This window comes from Myxocyprinus asiaticus, chromosome 6 (assembly GCF_019703515.2).
Source record: "Myxocyprinus asiaticus isolate MX2 ecotype Aquarium Trade chromosome 6, UBuf_Myxa_2, whole genome shotgun sequence".
NCBI lineage: Eukaryota > Metazoa > Chordata > Actinopteri > Cypriniformes > Catostomidae > Myxocyprinus > Myxocyprinus asiaticus.
Window position 1 is genome coordinate 12,076,704 of NC_059349.1, and position 25,751 is coordinate 12,102,454.

General features: G+C 41.7%; 1 protein-coding gene across 3 annotated transcripts in view; it reads right to left on the bottom strand.

The window, feature by feature from the left end:
• The window catches only part of dpp6b (dipeptidyl-peptidase 6b), a 182,431-nt gene that overhangs the window by 16,422 nt on the left and 140,258 nt on the right, over positions 1 to 25,751 (bottom strand). For all 3 annotated transcript variants that reach the window (XM_051700839.1, XM_051700841.1, XM_051700840.1), the window contains 8 exons: positions 24,854 to 24,935; positions 15,436 to 15,556; positions 8,963 to 9,117; positions 2,979 to 3,076; positions 1,798 to 1,924; positions 1,069 to 1,107; positions 849 to 956; positions 658 to 749 (listed from right to left, as the gene is read on the bottom strand). In XM_051700839.1, the coding sequence (XP_051556799.1) occupies positions 658 to 749; positions 849 to 956; positions 1,069 to 1,107; positions 1,798 to 1,924; positions 2,979 to 3,076; positions 8,963 to 9,117; positions 15,436 to 15,556; positions 24,854 to 24,935 (822 nt within the window). The remainder of the gene's footprint in view (positions 1 to 657; positions 750 to 848; positions 957 to 1,068; positions 1,108 to 1,797; positions 1,925 to 2,978; positions 3,077 to 8,962; positions 9,118 to 15,435; positions 15,557 to 24,853; positions 24,936 to 25,751) is intronic.

A 25,751-nucleotide genomic window follows, 5' to 3' on the forward strand; every position in this document is an offset into this window, starting at 1 on the left:
TATTCTTGTAGATAATACCCAAACCACATAATACACATTCACAAACCATATATTGTTGTAATCATGTATTTCTTGGATTCATGTTTCATCTCTCAAAGATTTTCTGTTTACCTGTAGAGTTCCTCAATGATGTCATATCAAACCTTTCACTCATAACAGTGTGAAATCACCCTCTGTCTGCTTGTATGAATGTAACACATCATAAGAAAGTGTTTCGCCGCTGTTCAGATGCTCCTCGGATCACACCATTTATAAGGATAAATGTTTTCCAACTGAATAGACTAAATATTACATTAAACAAATGACAATAGAGTGCAAAGTAATCTCTTTAGTAATAACAATTTTAGTCTGTTTGTCACACAAAGCTATCAAATGGCTTCAGAATACTTGTACTACAGCACTCAAGGCGGATGGACTACTTTTATGGTTCTTTAATGTTTTTTTTTGTTTTGTTTTTTTTTTGTCCTTTTTAAGGGTTAACACACATGGTCTTTATGAACTACATAACTAAAAAGAGCTACGTGGAAATTCTTCAAAAATTCTCATTTTGTGTTCCATTTAAAAAAATGAAAAATAAAAACCACACCATAAAGATTTGGAATGACATGAGTTTATGATGAACTGTTCCCTTAAGTTTTATTGTGTACTGATGCTTACACAAGTTTGGTGTCTTCATTGTAAGCCAAGATCTGTGTCACATCCCAGTCTCCCGACGTCAGGGACTGTAGTGTGTCTGTACTGCTGTTGGGCTGAAACATACAACAGAAAGTCACTTCTTACCTTTAACACCCTGTTAAATCTTCACAAGTTCTCTATTAGTTTATCATGGCAGTAAAAAGATGGCTCACCTGAGAAGTGGACATGGATATGTGGAAGAACTTCCCTCTGCCTCCTTGTGGAATGGCTCTCGTGAATAAGAACCTCAGACCATCTTTGGAGAACAGCGGGGGCTCGTTCTGCAGAGAGAATCCCTTCTGGCCATCAGCGCACACTTGAACAACACACTAATACACACACATCTCACATGCTGTACGTGTCTCTGTAATGAGATTCAGTGCAAATCCTTACCTGTCTGTGCAGCCAGCTTTCACTCTCATCCTCATGTTTCTGAAAACACACCACAAAATAAATCACACATGCTGCACTTTTGATGTCTCACATTGTGTGTGAGTACTGAGTAATCTTTTCTCTTTTTTAAAGGGATAGCTGACTATTCTGTCATCATTTACTCACCCTTATGTTGTCCCAAACCCACATGCCCTTCTTTCCAGGCAAAATGACAACTTCAGTAATATTCACTTTTACTTTATCTTAAAGTTAACACTTTTATCTTTTTCCCCCCCCTACAATAAAAGTGAACGGTGACTGAAGCTAACATTCTGCCTTAAATGTCCTTTTGTTTTTCATGGAAGAAAGAAAGTAATTTGGGTTTGGAACAACATGAGGGTGAGTAAATGATGACAGAATGTTCACTTTTGGTTGCACTATTCCTTTAAAAACCCCTTTATCAAAAGGCTTATGCTTAAATGCTTGAAATTAATTTTGAAGACAAATATAAATTGTGCCTACATAAGGCATAAATGGATGAGGAGGACCAGATAGTGAAGAGCTGTAATCTAGGCAAAGGGTGGCTACTGTCAAGAAGTTAACAACAATATGAGATACATAATTCACATATTTCCATTTCATAGTTTTAATGACTTCACTATTTTTCTAAAATGTGGTAAATAGTAATAATAAAGAATGAGTAGGTATCAAAATTTTTAACTGGTGGCGTATATCATATACTCTGAATACCTTAGTGCAGATGCCTGTTGTGGCTTCACACAAGGTGAGGATGGAGTTGTTCTGCGCTCGGTTCAGCCAGTTTACTGCAAGCTTGGTGCTGGTGGCCCATTTCACCATAGTAATATAGTACTCCTTCCTGCAAAGAGATGTAAGCTAATATAATCACCACAGACCATAACATACCTGCCAAACTGGGCATTGGTCAAAGTTGATACCTACTGGCTTAAAGGAATTTTCCGGGTTCAATACAAGTTAAGCTCAAACGACAACATTTGTTGATTACCACAAAAAAAAAAAAAAAAAAAAAACAAAAAAAAAAACTTACAATGGAAGTGAATGGGCCCAATTTTTGGAGGGTTTAAAGGCAGAAATGTGAAGCTTATAATTTTATATAAACACTTACATTAATTCCTCTGTTAAAACGTGTGTATTATTTGAGCTGTAAAGTTGTTTAAATCATTGTTTTTACGGTTGTTTTAAAGTTTATGCCTTTACATTGTCATGGCAACAAAGTTGTAAAATTGGGAATAACTTTGCACAGAAAAGGTTAGTAAGTGATTTTTTCCACAATAAAATCATGTTAACACACATATTGTTTACGTCTTTTTGATATACTTTTGAAACATAGAGTATTTTGACGTTTACTGATTGGACTCTATTCACTTCCATTGTAAGTGTCTCACTGATTTTAGATGAAAAGAAGAGACAATTTTTTTGTGGTAATCAAAATTATGCCACAAATGCTGTCGATTGAGCATAACTTGTATTGGACTTGGAATATTTCTTTAATTTAGAAATATTATTATAGAAATGTTACATGTCTTTACCAAAAAATATATTTTTTAAACTCAATTTAAATGGATTTATTTAGTGCTTTTTAAAAAAAAAACAAAAAAAAACAAAACAGCTTTACATGAAATATTGCCTTTCAAACCAACCTAACAAAAGTCAGGCGACAGTGATGTGGAGTAACTAACTCAATTAATTTCATAATTGCCAGACATTCGAAAGCAAAATGAAATACTAATAATGCCAAATTCGATACATTATTTCTGAAATTTTCCGCAGACCCCCTGACACTCCCTTGTGGTACCTTGGGAGTTTCCAGACACCAGTTTGAAAACCCTTGGCCAAAGCAAAAGAGAAGGTTACCATTAAGATTTGTTCGGTGATTTTTGGCAGATTCTAACCTGATTCTTGGATCCTCTGGTTTTTTCATCCTCACTGTGTGTAAAGGGCCATTCAGACTCACCACTGACAGGTAGATATCAGGGTTCTCCTCTCCAGCCTACAGAGAGAAATAGTGAACACATTACAACAGCTCTTCTTTAAAGTCACTGAGTGGTGTACTATATACCAGTAAGTGAGATTCCCCTCCTGGCGCTCACAGCCGCGCCCCCCCAGTCCCTTTCTACCTGACTTCCCAGTTCGTCCGCTCTCACTACCCTCGAAGGTGGGGCGGCCCATGGGTACGCGGAGATCCCTCAGCTGGATAAGGCAGTTGCGGTGCATCTCTGCCCGCAAAGCGCCGCCACCTGGCGGGATCGTTCGGCGCTCCCCTCCAGGGCCTGTAGGACTACGTCGTCTCTGGCGACTAAAGCCTACAGTGCCATGAGGCAAGCCTCCTCCGCCCTGCATGCCGCCTCCGCCCTGCATGCCATGGCCCTCCTACAAGAACACCAGGCCAAGGCATTGAAAGAGCTGCACGTGGGTAGTCCTGATCCCGATGTGATGCAGGAGCTGCGCTTGGCAACCGACCTCGCCCTCCGGGCGACGAAGGTCACGGCGCGAGCAATTGGGCAGGCGATGTCCACCTTGGTGGTCCAGGAGCGACACCTGTGGCTGAATCTGGTCAAGATGAGGGACACCGACAAGGCTCGCTTTCTCAACGCTCCCATCTCCCAGATCGGCCTATTCGGCGACACCGTCGAGGACTTTGCCCAGCAGTTCTCGGTGGTGAAGAAGCAGACTGAGGCGATACAGCACATATTGCCCCGGCGCGGCTCAAGATCCCGTACCCCGTCTGCTCATCGAGGGCATCCCCCTGCGGTGGCGAAAGCCCAGGCGGCTCCACCACAGCCCGAGCCCAGTTCTCGGACCCAGCGTAGAGCCCCCCGCAGGAAGCTGACACCCTCCACCTCACGACCAGGTGCAAGGACCCGGAAGGCTCCTAAGCGCCCCTGAGATGGACGACCCAGGTGTCCGCTGCTACCATGGAGCTGTTATCCAGACCACTCCGTCCCCCGGTGGAGGGCCGGGAGGTAAATCTTGTGTTCCCTTTTGTTTTGTGTTTGCCGCACCCTGAACGGGCTGCGGTACCCACATTTTCAAAAAAAGAGCAGTTTCCTCACTCCTTGGGTCACACGGTCTGTGTTTACGACCGCCGTTATCACGGTGACCGGACACTGAGCACCTGCGACTTGGACGTCGCGAACGCAGGCCCCCCGCCTTCGTGCACCCGACCGCACCACACTCACACCCATGGCCAGGCAGTTGTGATGAGTTACGAGGACGGGCACAAAGTCACTCCTCCCCTGTCGCTAACCCCCCCGACACCGGGTACATGGAGTAAGGTAAGTGCTTCTTGGGCCCCCTCAGAGCAGCCACGAGTTCGAGACTAAGCAAGGCTCCTCGACATGGTGTCCCCTGCTCCCCCCGTCTCGAGGCCCCACCCACAGGTACGTTAGACACGACTGTTCCCTTAGTGCCCCTCACTCGGAGCTTGGACGTATGGTTAGCGCTTTCCAACCTGTTGTGGTGGCTGGCCAGGACCATCCGACTTGGCTATGTGATTCAGTTCGCCAGGCGCCCGCCCCGGTTCAGTGGCATCCACTTCACACTCAACCCTGCGTGCGGAGATCACAACCCTTCTGCGCAAGGGCGCGATAGAGCCTGTCCCTCCAGCCAAGATGAGGAAAGGGTTCTACAGCCCTTACTTCATCGTGCCAAAAAAAGGCGGTGGGTTGAGGCCAATCTTGGACCTGCGAGTTTTGAACCGGGCCTTACACAGACTCCCGTTCAAGATGCTGATGCAGAAGCACAATCTGGCATGCGTCTGGCATCAAGAGTTGTTTGCGGCGGTAGACCTGAAGGATGCGTACTTTCACATCTTGGTTTTACCTCGTCACAGACCCTTCCTAGGGTTTGCTTTCGACGGCCAGGCATATCACTACAGGTCCTCCCCTTCGGCCTGTCCCTGTCCCCTCACATCTTCACGAAGGTCGCAGAGGCAGCTCTCGCCCCGTTAAGGGAAGTGGGCATCCGCATAGTCAACTACCTCGACGACTGGCTGATTCTAGCGCACTCCCGAGAGTTGCTGTGTGCACACAGGGACCTGGTGCTCAGGCACCTCAGCCATCTAGAGCTTCGGGTCAACTGGGAAAAGAGCAAGCTCTCCCCGGTTCAGATCATCTCTTTTCTCGGCATGGAGTTAGACTCGGTCTCAATGATAGCGCGCCTCACAAGCGAGCATGTGCAGTTGGTGCTGAACTGCCTGAAGTCATTCAGGTGGAAGACAGCGGTTCCACTGAAACACTTTCAGAGGCTCCTGGGGCATATGGCATCCTCAGCAGCGGTCACACCGCTCGGGTTGATGCATATGAGACCACTTCAGCACTGGTTTCAGACTCGAGTCCCGAGATGGGCATGGCGCCGTGGCACACATCGCGTGGCTATCACGCCACTCTGCCACCACTTATTCAGCCCTTGGACAGACCTTACATTTTTGCGGGCAGGAGTCCCCCTACAACAACTGTCCAGACATGTCGTGGTCACCACAGACGCCTCCAAGTTGGGCTGGGGCGCCGTGTGCAACGGGCATGCAGCCGCTGGCTCCTGGACAGGACCATGGCTGTGTTGGCACATCAACTGCCTCAAGTTGCAGGCTGTACTGCTCGCCCTGCAGAGGCTATTGCCGTTGATCCGGGGCAAGCATGTGTTGGTCCAGTCGGACAACACAGCGACAGTAGCATATATAAAACACCAAGATGGCCTACGCTCTCGTCGCGTGTCGCAACTCGCCCGCCATCTCCTCCTCTGGAGTCAGCAGCGGCTGAGGTCGCTGCGGGACACTCATATCCCAGGCAGCCTCAATGCCACAGCGGACGTGCTGTCGCGGCAGGCAATGCTCAGCGGAGAGTGGAGACTCCACCCCCAGGTGGTCCAGCTGATTTGGAGTCGATTCGGTAAAGCACTGGTAGACCTGTTCGCTTCCCGGGAATCCTCCCACTGCCCACTCTGGTATTCCCTGACGGGAGTCCCCCTCAGGACAGATGTGCTGGCACACAGCTGGCCCCGGGGGCTGCGCAAATACACATTCATACGAAAACATAGAGAGAAATGGCCACGGCTAGCGCGGCCTGCTCCCACGCTAGTTATATCGCTTCCCCCCCTCTGGGATGTGGGGAACTACATGATGTCTTGTGGGGCATTGGGGGAGGTTACGTGCGGACTGATGCACCTGCTATGATGCACGCAGCAGCTTGCTTGCACCTGCATAGGCAGTTCACGTAACACGGACCAGCTGTTGTGGCGTTTTTCTATAGGGACCCCTAGTGTCAACACAACGTCGAGTGTCCCTCTTGCCACAATGCGGTACTATCCGCTGAAATGGCTGGGACCTTGTCTCGGCTCCTCAGCACAAAACCTGAATAAGTGGTTGCGATCCAACTCATTTTATACCCGTATGTCTGGGGGAGTGGCATGCAAATTCCACTCGCCAATTCTCATTGGCCTTTTCTCAAAGATTAGAGGTGCTTGGGGCTCCCAAGGGCGACCCCTAGTGTCACTACATCGACACATTTTCTTGTTCCCTCCATCAGGGAACGGAGGTTACAACAGTAACCGAGACGTTGCAATATGTGTGTCCAGTTACCACAATGTTTGACCAATTTATTTCCATGACATTTCCTATCATTTGTGATTACTGGATATTGATTTTAGAGATCATTCAAATTTGTGAATTGTTGCAACCTTTTGAAAATTGACTCAAAAGAACAATTTGCTCTCAAATCGGACACCGCTGTGGTTTGCGAGCAAGTTTAAATATTTTGGTACAGAGCATTACTTAAAGTTGTATTCACTAAAATGTTATGAATCAGAGTACTACATTGATAACATAGCAGCAAGATTCATGCTTATGTTAAGATTGTTGAGATAAATTAACATTTTGCATCAAATATTAATCTGTGTCTTTAATTCAGATTTGTACATGCATACTGTCTCTTTGTGTGATATTTGTTAAAAACAAACAAATAAACATGAAAATATGTGAAATTGTAAGGAATACTTTCTGTTGATAGTCATAGAGCAACTGAGGGTTTTTAAAATACCAGGTAAGATCTTAACCCTTAAATGCATGGGTGTTTTGCCAAACATTATTACATACCTTTGGTCTTTAACGCAACTGAGTGTCAAAAACATACTGAGCTACACGTAACACATAAGCTACACATAAGCTACACATATGTATTTTCTTATTTAGTCTAAATAGACATACAACTTACAGAATTCCAAATGACAATAGTCATATAATCATGTTCATGTGTTACACTTGCTATAGTTTTCTTCCGTGTTGCATCTTCATCAAACAGCAATGTCAAATATAAATCAAGTCAACCACTGAAACAACTGCACCACCTTGAGTAACAAATAGCATGTGTACATGCATATGGGATATTGGTAATTCACTATTGTTGTGCAAAAAATCCACATGATATAGTAGTCACTTGTATAGCTATATAGCAATCATTTGTCTTCAGATAAAAATAAATAGATATCCTGTGATAGTAAACTTATATAGATTTGAAATAATCATAAAAACATGATTTATAGAAGTGCAAATATAAATTATGACACTATTACATATCTCAGGTCACTAATGACCTTATACACCTTTGGTAAATGTGTATTTAGAATGTATTATTATTCTTTTTTTTTTTTTTTTTTTTTTTTTTGCCATTTTATAAATTGTTACACTGTTCATAAGAGAACGTTTTAGGAATACTAAAGAGGTGGGGGTTTAACTAAAAAAAAAAATGTATTAGGTAAAAAGGGTAGAATGAGGTCCGGGGTCACTAAAGAACTGATTAAAGGGTTAACCCTCCTATGGTATTCTGTCATTTTTGACTGAAATACATTTTCCTCATTTAATAAAAATGGTTTCCTTTATCTGAGCAGTACAAGACTTGGTAACTTTTCCTCCATTTGCCATCTGAACATAAAAAAAATAAATACAAAAAAATGAGCTTGATTCGATAAGTATAAGTGGTTGCAAAAAGAAAAAGAAAAAAACACCTTTGGTATTCATGGTCAAAATTGGCTGACCATTGAAAATATATGGGATAGACCAAAAAACAGAGTCAAATACAATCAATAAATCAGCCACAATGCAGAAAAACAGACAGAAATTACAGGGTGAGACTCTAAACATCCTCAGAGCAACATTTTTACTATAGAAAGTTTAAAATTGAAAAATGTTTACTCTGATTTGTTATACTCTAATTTAATTTTCAGAATTTTGCAGTTAATTTCTGTTTCTTGTTCATTTTCTTGACATTATTTTGCATTTAGTTTCAGTTATCAAATTTATATATTTGAAATAAATTATTGGTGGTAAAATGCTTATGCTGTGTCTTCTCTTTGTAACATCATGGTCAGGTTTGATTGCAAGCATAATGACATTAACTGCAAAAACTGACACTTCAAATACATTTTAAAATACTAAACTTTGTCAAATAATAGTTTGATAATGTCTAAATATACATCCAAATATATATTAAAAAATGTCAAAAATGTGTTTATTTGTTTTTGTAAATTAATGGAAACATTTAGAAATGTACATGTAAATAAGATCAAAATAGCATTAAATCCCAAAAGAAATGCATAATTTTATTGTTCTTACTTCAGGGAAGAAGAAATTGTATCATTATCATCATCATCAAAAAACCAAAACCAAACAAAAAAAAGCTACAAACCTGACACTTCTGGTAAAAAATGACCGTGAATACCAGTTTGCGAGTTTGTGGCAAATTTGCCATGAACTCTTAATTTTTGTAAGGATCTAGCATTTCTTTCCTGCAGTGACCTTCAAAGGTGCAAAAATATCATTTGGAATTCGCTTTGACATCACATCAAAGCCTTGGTTTAATCTTTGAAAGAACCAGCAGAGATTTACTTTAGGATAGCGGTACTCTTGTCCGGTGGGATACGGTGTGCCTGTGAACATGGGTATCTCCATCCTGGGCACCAGAGTATCGTTGATGGTGGCATATGCCAGTCTGAGACCATCCGGTGACCACCAGTGAGCGATATGACTCTGGAAGATCTCCTCTACAACAACAAAGAAACAACAAAAAATGTATAAACACAAAATTTAATCTGCTGCAAATATGCTGCATTAGACGCATATTCTATGAAAGACTTTCAACACTGGATACAAACAAGTGACGCATGTCCTGCAAGTTTAGAGCATTGCTGCTTAGTGACCGTACTTTTGACAGATCCATAGCCGCTAATATGCATTAGAGGATTACATTTATTTTTAAGCAATACAGGCAGAGGGCACGCTGCAAAATACATAACTGCAACAAGAGCAAAAAGCAGCACGTGCGATTTATTGCATCAATTTGGCATTAGTCCTCTGTCTCTGGAGTCTCATCCATCACTCTATAAAGCTGACAGCTGCTGAGTTAAAGCAGCACCAGCACGGCCATCACACCAGAGAATGTGAAATATGACTGCATGTAACACCAGCAAACTGGACCTCCAGAGCTCATTAAGTTATTATGAAACAGTTAAACCCTGAACTAGATGAGGGGAACACTGGCATGGCTGATTTTGTTTTCTATGACACAAAGTCTTGATAAGAAACATCTGAAGATTAAATTAGGGGTGAGCAAACTACATATTTTCTAAACTGGCTAGTCATCTAATTGGTTTAAAGGAAGCCCTGTAATTAGGCTGGTTTCGGGTTGACCTGACCCAGATTGGACACATTTCTTAAGGGGTGTTTACAAAAGACGTATGATTGTGTTTAAACACAGCTAGACGGAACACAATGGAACAGAATGCAGGGGTTTTGAGATGTGTTTTTAAAAGTTAGATTATTTTAACTTGACACAGTGTCTTTAAAATGCATTGCTTGTGACGGACCAGGACATGACATGACAAACTTGAACCTGTAACACCAGCATTAGCACCACAGCACCACAAAATTCTGTCATCATTAACTCACACTCATGTCATTCCAAATCATTATAAGCACTTTCCTACTCCCAGAAAGATATATATATACAGTATATATATATATATATATATATATATATATATATATATATATATATATATATATATATATATATATTTAAGCAATATCACACGAGCAAGAGTGCTATATGGCCCTACATCAGCACTGCTGTGATTCGGCCGCAGGCATGAGGCCATAGGCCGAGTACAACAGTGCTGATTTAGGGCCATATAGCACGATTGCGAGCATGATATTGCTTATATACACCAGTTCAGTGAACAAGTAAATGTTAAAAAATTTGGAAAACATTAGTACGTCACAAAAAACGCATTTGTGCATGAAACTACTTTCTTACAAGATGGATCAGAATTTGCCATTGCTGGTTCAAAACAAATGCGTCCAAGCCTCTCAAAAACATCACTTCAGAACTACTAGTATCATGGCTTGGGCTGTTTCTAACATGTTACTGGAGAAAAAAGGATATGTATGTGTGTATGTGTGTGTGTGTGTGTGTGTGTGTGAGAGAGAGAGAGAGAGAGAGAGATGGAGCATGTGCGATCACCTGTTGATGATGCTGTAGTCTGTTAGTTAGCTTTCTGAAGATAATGTAATTTTTGTCAACTGCATCCTATTTTCTCAGTGGAAAAATAGCTGTCCAAGCGGGGGTATTCCTCCCTATTTCACGGTAGCCGGTGCGCAAGAGTCTTTCACTATAGAAACTGCAATGTCCTCTGCCATTTTGTCCTCTCCAATGTGGAAAGTCTGGTAAGAGGTAATCACCTTGAGTTTGTTTAATGAATCAGTCTGTTGTGTCTCTCAGCTGTGATGAGCCTTAATGCTGAAGTTGTTAGTTTAAAGCTTTCCTAGCTTTAGTAGTGTAGTAGTAATACAAGTGATCGCTATATATTTTGGAATATAGTGCAAAAGTCGTATGAACTACTTTTATTGTACTTCTGTGGTGGTTTTTGGTCCATTCGTTGTATGGAAAAGAACAGCTTTTCCAAAACAGAAATTTTGCCTAACATCTCCTTTTGTGTTTCGCAGAAAAAAGAAAATAGAAATTTGAAACAACATGGGGGTGAGTACCTGTAAAACTTTTCCTTTAAGTTTCTGTGAGGCAATTTTACCTCTTGTTCTGTCTGTTTTGAAAAAAAAAAAAAAAATGTTTTGTGTCTTAAAAATGTGAAACCACAGGATGGCAGTAGAGATCCTTTACAGAGTGCAGAATAACAGCCATAGTAGGAGCATGTGATTAAGTATAGCCTCAGACAGAGATGTTAATTCAGGAAAAAAACCATTTACTGAGCATGAAACTGCTAATCACACGCCACAAACAAATATGCAGCCGTGGTGCTCTCATGCAGCAGGAAATGATAATACTATAGAGCTGAGAATCATAACGACAAAAACTACTAACTAATAAACACATTTCAATATATTCTAAATTGTAAGGAGTTGTGTGTTTTCTCGGAAGAAGATATGCCAAGGAAATCACTTGCACCTTTTGGAGTGTGAGAGAGTGACAGTACACATCTGTGAATGTCTGTAGGGACTCTGGGGGAAGTGATTTTACACCATTTAACAGCATGTATGACATGCCTCAAAAGTAGATGTGGTCAGCAAAACAAATAAATAGCTTCCAGAGCCCTGAGGTAAAACATCTAAGAGGTATCATGATGAAAATAGCATAAAAATGGCAGAATGAGAGTGTAATGGTGTAACAACGATAAACTGGTTTGATTTGCAAGATTTTATATGGTTTAAAGGTGAAAAAGGTAGAAAGGAGTCTAAATTGTTCATACTTCAAATAGTCATTCAATTTATGGCATCAATCTAATTTATAGTCTGCTTATAAACTAGCCAAGATTATTTAATATCACTCAGTGGCAGTAGCACAGTTCCACTCCACACGTCCTGATGAAAATGTCATATTTGATAAATGAACACTCGGGTGTGTGAGTGTCAAACCTGCACTGCTGCTTTACTGTGACACTGATCTGCTCTGAACAACAGCACAATCTCCACACTAACTGCTGGCATGATTTACCTGAACCCATTACCGCACACACACACACACACACACACACACACACACACACACACACACACACACACACACACACACACACACACACACACACAAAGGAGACTAAAACTATATTATTATACAACTCTCTGGTATACTTTATTCTCATTAGTCAAGTGTGGCATTCTGCTCTCAAATATTTTTGTTTAACGGCTGCTAAACTGTATAATTGACAGTTGTCCAAGGCATCCGTTTTAAGAGTTTTGGTACACTGCTTTCACATGATCATACTATCCAAGACACCAAGACTCCTTTAATAATGAATTTTGCACACACATAATTAAACACTTGATACAATGGAGAAAGCAAAAACTATATGCCATAATAATCATAGTCCTAATGAACACAATTATTATGAATAATAAAATCCCAAGATATTGTGGGAGATTATATTTGTACACTGGCTCAAATCCCAGTGTTGCACAATGGATTATATAAAGATTTAACCTGGAGTTCACATCCCTCTGCTGTTCATACACAAACAATTCTAATAATTATCTACATTTTATTAACAAGGATTGGAAAATTTTCATCTCAATGTGGTGTTTGTCTAACAGTTGATATTATCTTTGATTATATATGCTTATGATCTAATTAAAACTCAGGGTTTTAATTAAAGATTGAGGAATGTTACATATTTGGCTGCTTTTTAATTCTTGACTAACATTCAGTAAGTCCTTAAACGTTTTCAGACCGACACCCGCATTAATGCTTCGATCTTATTCATAAAACTATTTCTCTTCATTTTGTGATCAAGTGATGAGTGTATGAATTGAGATAAAAGTGATGGCTTTTGTCATAGTTAAAGTTCCTTTTTTGATGTTGAAATACTTTCTCATATCCCAGATAAATATGCAAAGACAACTATAAGTAAGCCATTCATAGGTTGATTCCCATGAAAAATATAAAACAGTGTGGCACTTTCAAAAAGTAGATTTTTGTTTGAGCATCCTGATCGGTTTGACACAGCAACATTGGGTCAACCAATGCCACCAACTGACTATTTGTTCATCCAATGGCAGGGGGAGTTTTTGGGAAACCTGTTTGAAAACATTAATTATTTTTGCAGTTCCGTTTGATGATGCTAGTGGCGCAGAAATTACACACTTCACCCTGAAATATTCTTTGTTGCAATTATGTTTTGTGCTAGAACTACAGCTGTCAATCGATTAACATTTATAATTGAATAAATTATATGACATGATGATGTATTAGTCAAATTCAATATACTGTAAATAATACATAATTCAAAGAATTTTACGTCTGTTATAATACATATAATAATTCAGATGACAGATGAGTAAATCATTGATTAGACAATGCAAAAAGTGGCTTTAGAAGTCAATATGTTATGGGGCCTGGGTAGCTCAGCGAGTATTGACGCTGACTACCACCCCTGGAGTTGCGAGTTCCAATCCAGGGCGTGCTGTGTGACTCCAGCCAGGTCTCCTAAGCAACCAAATTGGCCCAGTTGCTAGGGAGGTTAGAGTCACATGGGGTAAACTCCTCGTGGTCACTATAATGTGTGGTTCTCTCTCTCGGTGGGGCGTGTGGTGAGTTGTGCATGGATGCCACGGAGAATAGCATGGGCCTCCACACGCGCTACATCTCCGTGGCAACGTGCTCAACAAGCCACGTGATAAGATGCACGGATTGACGGTCTCAGATGCGGAGGCAACTGAGATTCATCATCCACCACCCGGATTGAGGCAAGTCTAACATTCAAGAAGTCAATATGTTGTTTGTCTCAGTTTTGAAGATAAGATGGTTTCTCTGCAGCATGCTGCGAGAGTTTTTTCTCTGAAAATGCTATTTGCTGTGGTTGCTGGGGCTTTTTCTTCTATTAGCTTGCATGGTAAAGTCTGCTTTTGGCCATGACACATAGAAGCATGTCTTTAACAAGATAAGCCTTAGCCAAATCTGGCTGGCACACATCGCAATCATAGGTCATTAGATTAAATAAATCCACACATAGCTAGTTTAAGTCATTACTTAATCTCTGGGCTTTCCTGGCTCAGGTACACGCTATGGTTTGGTCACTAGCTGTTTAAGCTATTCGGCTAAGCAGGCTGAGGCACACATAGAAATTTTGTTCAATAGCATTTCACCATTTGGCCTGTGGCCAAGGCACACCTAGCTAGCATACACTCTGTGCACATGGCTCTTCAGAGCAGCAGCAGCAGTACATAAGTCTTGGCGATAGATCTGCGTGGTTGGGGGTTGTGTTTGTGTCACAGTAAATGCATTTTTTGCAGCTTCCTTTCTTTGTTGGGGAATTGTTTGTTATGTGTATTTGTGCAGTAGCATGTAATACATGCTCGATGCAGCATGTCTTGTGTTTTTCTAATTGTACAGCAGCATCAGCATGTCCACATGTTTAACTCAGTATGCATGTGTATTTTCTAGCAGTAGCAAGTCTCTGCACATGCTCTGCAGCAGCAGCAGTAGCAGCTTAGCAGATCTAGTCCGCCAAGACCAAAATCCTATCAATATGTCATACCCACATTCACATGCTAATTCTTTCTCAGAGTTGCCATGACTGAACTATGTTTAATTGTCAGTCTATGTAAATATGACTTAGACAGAAGCTTTTGGAGCATCTCACTGGTTTTCAGCATCACAAGTGCCGCATTTTTAGGACGCTGTGTCAAGTTAAAAGTAGTTAAAACTATAAAAATTGCCTCTTGAGATCCCTACATTCTGTTGTGCGACATCTAGCTGTCAAGAACGTGTCCTGTGTGACTGGCTCTCATTCTAAGGCTGCGCTGCTTGTGAGGTTTGTTAAGGCATACTAACTGCCCCCTGCTGACATGGCTCCTCAAAACACAAAGTTACATGTACTTAAAACTTGAATTGCTCCAATGGTAGGAAAATACACACTTTAAATACGGAATTTACGCATAGGTCAGGGCGCATGATTAATTGCGTTATAGTTTTTAATGCATTGTTTTTTATATAATTAATTGCACTAAATTAACATGTTAAATCGACAGCCCCAGCTAGAACATGTTCAGGATGTCCAGAACTGAGACAAAGACAGGATAATCTTGACATCCTATTCACCTTCACATGGTCAAAATGAGAAATATTCCGTCAATACACTTGTTTATAAAGAAATAAAAAGTAATAAATTCATACTACTCCAGAAGAATAGTGCTGAGTCTGAGCGGTGGGTCAGACATGCACAAATGCAGTATGTACAAATAAAAACTTCCTTCTCCCAGAGTAAACACATAAGACATTCACAATCACAGCAGCTCTTTTATTACATACACACACTCCACTGGCTTTATTATTCATGCTTATGGGGCTTTACCTTCATAAAGCCAGTCAGCCAGTCCATTAAATATGACCCCCTGACTGCCCGTAGAAACCAGGCGGATTGATGGACTGTTCACTCTCGCTTTGTAGTAGATGTTATTCTCAAAGATGAAAATCTGTCAGGGAAGATAAAAGTATGAGTCAACAAAAGATCATGTTAAAACTGACTAAGTATCGGTAACTCTACATTTTACAATGTCTATATTACATGACACAGCAAAAGTTGTAACAGTCCCAGAAAACCCTTCATATGTGACTTTATTAAAAACATGGCATGGCCCTAAAGTGACTTACTGCTTATATAAAAAGGTTATTACACAATAAATATAATACATAATTGTGGTGTGGAGTGATGTGATGCTACAGTAATCAGGGCTGGCGTCAGATTGTCAGTAGAGTGACTGACAGCTGTGAAAGAGGTGGCGTGTTTGTGGCAAAGCTCTGGTGGGATTTATGCAGCTGCTTAATCATGCTCCGCCGAACTTATAGAGAGACATGCTTGTCCAGCATATATTATTTATATAACAAATCATGACTGAAAAAGGCAAACTCTTGAAACATCATCTACAGTATCTTTGCCCATAATAGAGACTTTTTATTGTTGCAATTATCACATACCTCTGTTACAATTATAAATCCTAGGTGTTATGAATGCAACATTGGCCGTTGTGAACTTGTGGTTTAATTGCATTTGGCTCATTTAAATTATCGATTTAACCGACATGGATAATGACTGTGGACATGTCAACCCTCTTATTGTTTTCAGGTCATTTTTGACAGGTAAATAATGTGTTTGTAATTATACGATTGTAACTTTGTCAAGGACATCAAAACAAACATATTAAAAATATGTTTTTTGTAGATTTTTTAACAGAAATAACCATTTAAACAAAATCGTTACATCTCTTTTCGTAACGGATCAAATTTGTCCCAGATGGGAAGAAGCAGATGTAGCCTTTCACCTTCTGCCTTTCTGGATGTTTTCCAGCTTTAAATATTTTTTTTATACATATATTAATCAAATCTGACCTACAAAATATTTAAACTGCCAAAGATTTAGCTGCAACCCATACTGTTTTTTACAGCCTGGTCTTATGAACATTACGTGATTGTGGCAACATATTTGCAAAACTAAATTGCGTGCTTCATTACACATTTGGCTGCAGTTTCCCAGTGAAATTTCCAGCGGGGGGTGCCAAAAGCGAGTGAAATGTAATCAGACAAGGTTTTTAAGGTGAATATTAGATTAAAATAATAAAGACTTTATGCATTTTGATTGGTTTTCAATGCAGCTCAATAATGACTCTTAATGCAATAGAAGGTGAAGAAATCAAAGATTTCTCAGGCAAAATGTGAAATACTCAGGCTAAACATTTTCTGTGCAAAAACCAAAAGGTCCCCACTCCTGAGTTTTTACAGCAAAAAAAGCTCAGGAAGGAGATGCAATTCTAGTCTAAACCTGCAGTTTTATCTTATTGCCGTAGTATTCATGAATCATGATCTGTTTTTGTACTGCCAATGACTAACGGTTGAGATTGTGCCCTGGTATTTATCTGTTTTTGTGAAGCATTTATCTAAAAACTGTCACTTTACTATGAAGGTGAATAGAGCAAATGAAACACATATCTAGACAGACAGACAGACAGGCAGGCAGGCAGAGAGATAGATAATGGATCAGTATTCTGTCATTAGTGGGTTTAGATGGGATAATGAACAGAATGAATCACTCCTTTACTGCTATAGAGAGTCAAATGAGAAGGAAACCAGATACAGCAGACAAAACTGATTAAGAGAAGAAAGGCTGCAAAAAATGTAGGCAGCATTTTAAGGGATCATAGACTGTCCAGTGTCTTGACAGTAAAATACAGGACTCATTATTTCAGCCAAAATACGGGACGTTCAGGCTAATAGGGGACAGTTGGCAACCTTATGCTGCATCCACACCGCTAGGTGTCAGTAAAAGTCAAACAACGATGTTAAATTAGTCAGTCCTAGGGCTGGGTATTGATACAGATTTTATTCGATTACGAATCACAAGCTCTCAATTTGTTCCAGTTCCAAGTTTGATTTAATTTGTTTCTGATTCATATGTGTGTATTTCAGTTATAATGTCCATTTTGCATGCATATATATATATATATATATATCAAGGTCACTGTCATTTTCTGCATATCGCAGCCCTCTTCGGCATATCACGGCGCCGTTTTGTGGCCCATTCTGCATAATGCAGCAGCTCATTTCAGCTTATAGCGGCCGGCCCGGTTCTCCTGATGGCCAGTCTGCCCCTGATTGGCCCCAAAGTGTGTCGGCCCACTGGGAAAATGCCCGGTATGCCAGATTACCAATCCAGCTCTCTCTCTATATATATATATAAATTCTCTCTCAGCTAATGCTGTTAAACAGGGGAGCTTCTAACTAGGTGCATTACGAAAATGTATTTGAATTTTAATAATTTTATTGTATCATTGTTTTTTTTTGTGTTTTTTATCATTTTGGTCACATCATAGTAAAAAAAAAAAAATTACAATCCATGTATTCCATCAATAAATAGGGTGTCTCTGAATTGCATATATTGTATTGCATATATACTGTACATTTTGCTACATGTTTTTTGTTTACATGCATAATTTGTACTACAGTATTTACAAGTATTTACTGTACACTGATTTATATAACACATGCTAAAAACCGGTAATGATTTTTAAGGATCTCTGTGCTGAATTTCATCACCACTATAGACCTACTACTCAGTGGTGAGTAGCCAATTGCTTACAGTGAAATTTGATTGAATATGCAAATGATTTACTGGAGATCTTGGGATTTAAGAATCTATATAGAGATTGTTCAAGTGAAGATTGCGATGCATCAGAAAATTTATATTTTTCATTTTCAAAGGCACTTTGAACGTTTTGGTTGGGAACAACTCTATAACATGGCTGATAGGCTGATTTATGCTGTTTGGAATGGAGGGTAAGTTTTGGAACACATCACAATTCAAACCTCATTGGTTCTTTCAGCCCCTGTCCTGCTGTGTACAAGTTCTCCTCCATCACACCTGTGGTGTACAGCGTCTCCCCCTCTGCATCTCTATCTCTGCTTATCCATCATGTTATTTTTATTTGTCTCGCTCTCTTTCCCTGGAGGAATCTTGGATGTGACCTTCAGTGTAGGTTCTGGCTGCGCTGGCCACTGCTGATTGCTCATTCATGGAAAACTAATTGCTGCAGACGTCAGGGAAGCACTGGGCATGGGGCAACGTGTGGGCGCAAACAAAATTACACACCTGATGCTCCATAACTCACTCACACGTGTGCGTGTGCTTTGTTTATAACACCCAAAAACAAACTAAATATATTGTATTTAATATATATACATATATGTACACAAACTGTATGATTGTGTAAGACTATGATAATGCAATACAATTACTGTGTTTTTAGGAGGTTTGTGTTAGCTGGTATGCATGTTTGTAAGTATAAACAGAAAGCAAACATTGAGGCACTTCATTTTTCTAGTTGACTAAAACCAAAAGATTATATTACTCAAACAACAGAGTATGCTAATAATAAACAACACAGTAATATTTCTGTTTGCCTGTATGATAGGAGTGTGTTTGTACATTTTTTAAATTTTACAAAGAAAATATAAGTGGTGCTTGTCCATGCAAAACTTGGCACAACAATTTCCCATGTCTCTTATGATATTCCGGAGCCTATATATTCCGGAGTCTGGAGACCCATGACTCTTGGTCAATGTAAGTTTAAGACAGTTTTCCACCTGCTTTATCGTTCACCAGAATTGCATGTCAGATCACTTAGAAAAGTAATAGCACACCTCTTCTCAACACAATCCAAGCCACACAATTTGAGGCATCATTTATGTCCATAGCATAAACGGTGCAAGTTATGTGTCAAAGTTTAATACTTGATAACCCTGAGAATGAACAATAGTAACAATGCTTTGCTAAGCTTGCCTTAGCAAACACCTTCCAAAATCAACCTCAGATCTTCATATATGGAACAGAGCCATGCTGGTGCCATCTGTCACTGGGTTACTAAAGGTTTTGCCTCATCTCTGCCAGTGCAACTCAGAGAACTTCAACAATCAGGCCAATATGACTAGCTCAGACCTTTAAATGCAGTGCTGTACAGGTATTGCTTTAGACTTTACACTTATTTATTTAAATGTTGAACAGAATAAATTAATGAATGCCCAATCACAACTTAGTATACAAATATTACAATGACATTTTACATTTTGAATGCAGAACATTCTATCAATGTATATCAAAGGGTGATTTTCAAATGTTAATCTTTTTGTTTTTTTATTTGGAATGCCCAATTCCCAAAGTCCTCGTGGTGCCTTAGTGACTCGCCTCAATCTGGGTGTCGGAAGATGAATCTCAGTTGCCTCCGCCTCTGAGACCGTCAATCCGTACATCTTATCACGTGGTTTGTTGAGTGCGTTACTGCGGAGACCTAGCGCATGTGGAAGCTTCATGCTATTCTCCACGGCAACCACGCACAACTCACCACGCGCCCCACCGAGAGCGAGAACCACAACGCTGGTATAGTATATTATACTGTATATATACAGTACTGTGCAAACATCTTAGGCACATTAGATGTTTCAGAAAAAAATATCTTAAACATTGTGTGACCTTCGGGACATTTTTGTCTTTTTCATTTTTGTTTTTCGATCATTTTGGCTGTGTTTATGTTTTGCCAAAGGTGTGTATTTTTGGGGGAATTTTGATATTTCAACCTCAGTTCCTATAATACATCTATAATACACTGTGTACACAAAATAGTTACACTCAGGAACTTCATGACAAAAATGTCCCCATTGAAACCCATTAAAACTGCAGTATTTGATCCCAGTGCCATTAAAGCATAACATCATGAATTCTATGATATTATGCTTTCATTCCAGAGCCCTGGCTTCAAAATTATTTTTTTTTATATTTTCCACCAGATGGCACCATTTTTCAATGTTTAGCCTATGGAGCAAATACATGCTTTCCCCCTATTTTCTGTTTGCTGTATTATAGAGCACTGCAGGCCAACTGAATAAATGATGCAGCTAAAATTGTGTGGGTGTGTTGGTATGGATGATACAGTGTGTTTTGTATGTGTGTGTTTGTGTGTGTGTGTGTGTGTGTGTGTGTGTGTGTGTGTGTGTAAAAAACAACAGTGGCATTATGTAAACAAACTGGCATTTAAACGGTTAAAATCCTGAAAATGAATATTTGGTAGTTATGATCAGGACTGATGTTGGTTAAAAAATCTAAGTCAGTGAAAGTGGAAAATAATATATATATATAATATTTTTATGGCAGTTTTTTGATGCTGACATTTTTGTCTTCTAAGGACCTGAGTAACTTTTTTTTTATTGACACACAAGGGTTAAGACGGTTATTTAAAATATTTCTACTTTTTTTGATTGCCAAACATTCTTTTTACAAATAGAATAGAATATAAATAGAACAAAGAGTCAGTCTGGGATTATATGAAGAGACAGAAGCAATTGAGACATCCTTAATACATAGAAGAACTGTGGCAAATTCTATATCTGTCAACAACCTTGAAAAACATCCTGGATACTTTCGTAAAAGTACTTACTTTAAGTTGTGGTGTTTTGTATAGGGACCCCTAGTGTCACTACATCGACACAACATCGAGTGAGTGACAGATAAGGAATGTCCTGGTTACTTTCGTAACCTCCGTTCCCTGATGGAGGGAACGAGACATTGTGTCGATGTAGTGACACTAGGGGTCACTCTTGGGAGCCCCAAACACCTCTGCTTTTTTGAAAAAAGGCCAATGAGAATTGGCAAGTGGAATTTTCATGCCACTCCCCCGGACACATGGGTATAAAAGGAGCTGGTATGCAACCACTCATTCAGGTTTTGTGCTGAGGAGCCGAGACAAGGTCCCGGCCATTTCAGCGGGTAGTTCAGCGTTGTGGCAAGAGGGACACAATATCTTGTTCCCTCCATCAGGGAACGGAGGTTATGAAAGTAACCAAGACATTCCTTATCTGTCACTCACTCGACGTTGTGTCGATGTAGTGACACTAAGGGGTCCTTATACAAAACACCACAACTAGCTGAACTGTGTTGCATGAACTGGTGGTGTGTGACGGGCAGACTGCTGTGTGCCTCGTAGCCAGCGCACCAGGCTGTCACATAACCTCCCCCAACCCTCTTATGAGCATCGAATGGTACATCAGGAACAAGTCGACTGCCCAACTATAGGAACAGGGTAGCCCAGCCGAGGCCTCTTTTCCCTCTCTTTTCTCCCCAAAAAGAGTGGAATTTGTTAACTGACTGGGAGCCATAAGTGTCTGCGTCACGGGGTGTCCCTCTCAAGGGGAAGACACTGCAGAGACCACACCCTGCCCAAAAAGAGGGAGGTATTTTGAGTGGAATACGTCACATGGTCTTACCGAGTCTTGTCGGAAGTATGTCATGTGGAGAGGTCCCATGGTAGGTCCTACCCGAAGGGGGAGGAGTTTCTACAGAGCATGGCAACCAGGGGCATAGGGGCCTCTGCCCAAGGAAGACACAGTTTGCTGTCAGGGAAACAATTTTGCAGAAGATATCACATGGGGTCTCCTTCGGGGAACCAGCATATGTGGACCACCTACCTCAGTACAGGGGCTCATTAGTTTCTCCGCAAACTCAGCTGCCAGAGGGCTAAGGAGGAAAGTCATCCAGGGATCACAGTCTGTGAACACGACTGGGAATCAAGAGCGCATGTCTTCACCTCAAGGAAGGGGAAAGGCACCATGCGCAAGCGGTACTCCCGGCCAGTTGTCCCAGAACTTACCTGCTCATGTCTGCCAATATATGGGGGGGGGTGGGTCGCGAGGAGTGTGAGATCCGAGAACCACATCTAGGTGGGCCAGTAGGGTGCTACTAGGATGATCTGCTCCTCGTCCTCCCTGAGTAGGCTGACTGGGGAAACGTGTATATGCGTAGTCCAGGGGGCCAGCTGTGTACCAGTGCATCTATACCGAGGGGTACCTCGGTCAGGGCATACCAAAGCGGGCAGTGGGAGGATTCCCGGGAAGCAAACAGGTCTACCTGTGCTTGACCGAATCAACTCGAAATCAGCTGGACCACCTGAGGGTGGAGTCTCCACTCCCCCCTGAGGGTAACCTGACGTGGCAGCGCGTCTGCTGCGGTGTTGAGGTCACCCGGGATATGAGTGGCTCGCAGCGACTTGAGGTGCTGCTGACTCCAGAGGAGGAAACGGCAGGCGAGTTGTGACATGCAATGGGAGCGTAGACTGCCTTGGCTGTTGATGTTCACTACCGATGCTGTGTTGTCCGTCCGGACCAACACGTGCTTGCACTGGATCAACGGCCAAAACCTCCACAGGGCGAGCAGTACAGCCAACAACTCTAGGCAGTTGATGTGCCAACGCAGCCGTGGGTCAGTCCAGGAGCCAGCAGCTGTGTGCCCATTGCATACGGCGCCCCTGCCCGTCTTGGAGGCGTTTGTTGTAAACACGACGTGCCTGGAGACCTGCTCTAGGGGAACCCCTGCCCGTAGAAATGCAAGGTCGGTCCAAGGGCTGAAGAGGTGGTGACAGATCGGCGTGATGGCCACGCAATGTGTCCCGTGGCGCCATGCCCATCTCGGGACTCGAGTCTGAAGCCAGTGCTGAAGCAGTCTCATATGCATCAACCCGAGCGGTGTGGCCGCTGCTGAGGATGCTATATGCCCCAGGAGCCTCTGAAAATGTTTCAGTGGAACCGCTGCTCTCCGTCTGAACGCCTTCAGACAGTTCAGCACCGACTGTGCGCATTCGTTCATAAGGCACACTGTCATCGAGACTGAGTCCAACTCCAGACTGAGAAAAGAGATGCTCTGAACCGGGGAGAGCTTGCTCTTTTTCCAGTTGACCTGAAGCCCCAGTCGGCTGAGGTGCCGGAGCACGAGGTCCCTGTGTGCGCACAGCAACTCTCGAGAGTGAGCTAGGATTAGCCAGTCGTCGAGATAGTTGAGGATGCGGATGGCCACTTCCCTTAACAGGGCAAGGGCAGCCTCTGCGACCTTCGTGAAGATATGAGGGGACAGGGACAGGTTGAAGGGGAGGACCTTGTACTGGTACGCCTGGCTTTCGAAGGCAAACCGCAGGAAGGGTCTGTGTCGAGGTAAGACCGAGACGTGAAAGTACGCGTCCTTCAGGTCTAACGCCACGAACCAATCTTGATGCCGGATGCTCGCTAGAATGTGTTTTTGCATCAGCATCTTGAACGGGAGTCTGTGCAAAGCCTGTTTCAGTACTCGCAGGTCCAGGATTGGTTGCAACCCACCACCTTTCTTCAGTACGATGAAGTAAGGGCTGTAGAACCCTTTCTTCAACTCGGCTGGAGGGACAGGCTCTATCGCGCCCATGCGCAGAAGGGTAGCGATCTCCACACGCAAGGTAGCGGCGTTCTCGTCCTTCACCGAGGTGAAGCAGATGCCGCTGAACCTGAGCGGGTGCCTGGTGAACTGAATCGCATAGCTGAGTTCCGTGTGAACTTCACGGAGGAATTCAGCATCAATGAATAGAACCGCTCGGCTCCGAATAGAAAATCTGAATGAGTGGTTGCATACCAGCTCCTTTTATACCCGTATGTCCGGGGGTGTGGCATGCAAATTCCACTCGCCCATTCTCATTAGTTTTTTTCAATAAAAGCAGAGGTGTTTGGGGCTACCAAGAGTGACCCCTAGTGTCACTACATCGACGCAACGTCGAGTGAGTGACAGATAGGGAACTGTGCGCAAATGCACCTGAGAATTGGTGCTGTTTTTAAGGCATATGGTGGTCAAACCAAATATTGTTTTTTAATTTTTTTTATGTTTACTGAAATTAATTGATAAATAAAATGATTCATGAAAAATCACATCACTACTATAGAAACATTTTTCACAGCTGCTTAAAACTTTTGCACAGTACTGTACAGTATATGTACTCATTTCTGGTTGGTCAATTGCGGCATTCTGCAATCAAATATTTTTTGCATAATGACCACTAAACTGTATATTTGACTGTTGGCAACAAATCTTCTGCACTGTGCAAGTTTCATATCTTTAGTACTCCGCCTTCTCTTTTAACTCACATTAATTATTCATGTTCATTTGGTAATAATGTTCTATTTGGTAATAATGTAATAATTGAGATAATAGTCAATATCACAAAATAAACTCCTTCAGGGTGATACAAGACCCATCTGTTTCATTTTGGGGTCCTGATCACCCTGTTGGAGTTTCATTCTGTTGTAATGACTGGCTGACTGTTCATTATCCCTTAAATATTGTTTTTATATGATATTACTTATTGTAGGGTTTATTAATTTAATACTTATTGTTAGTTCAATTGTATATTTGAGTATGTTGATGTTTGTAAATTTCTTACCAGTTGTTGTTCTTTGGGGCCCCATCCAGCATACTGCAGTGCAGTGTTCTGTACTTCATTAGGGGTCAGTTCCACTTTCTCCCTGTGAAAAACAGAGTATAACAAGAACAGGAACTCTTATCAAGAACAGCAGAACTGTATGTGAGTATTTGACCTGTTTGATGTCTAATTACTGCAGTTACCAGTGTTAATGTATTTCATGGAAAAAAATCTAAATTCTCTAACGTGTTAAAGGCCAAGAGTAAAGAATAATTTAGAACAGAGAGGACAAATGCTCTAACTGAAGACAAATTATGTTTGCACAGACAAGGCCAGCGCTGGGGAAATGATGTCATTTTTTATTTTATTTTTACATTTTCTCCCCTTTTCTCCCTATTTTGGAATGCCCAATTCCCAGTGCGCTCTAAGTCCTCGTGGTGGTGTAGTGACTCGCCTCAACCCGGGTGGCGGAGGACGAATCTCGGCTGCCTCCGCGTCTGAGACCGTCAATCCGGTCAAAAAACAAATTATCATGTGGCTTGTTGAGCACGTTACCGCGGAGACATACTGTAGCGCGTGTGGAGACTTCATGCTATTCTCCATGGCATCCTCACACAACTTACTACGCGCCCCACCAAGAGCGGGAACCACATTATAGCGACCACGAGGAGGTTAACCTAACGTGACTCTACCCACCCGAGCAACCGGGCCATTTGGTTGCTTAGGAAGCCTGATTGGAGTCACTCAGCACGCCCTGGAAAACTCCAGGGGTGGTAGTCAGCGTCTTTACTTGCTGAGCTTCCCAGGCACCAATGATGTCATTTCATAGAAAACAGACTAAATGGCGGTGCTACACACAATTCAGTTCTCCAGAGTAGCTCCATCCAATCCATCCAAAGTGAGTGATCAGGATCAGAGT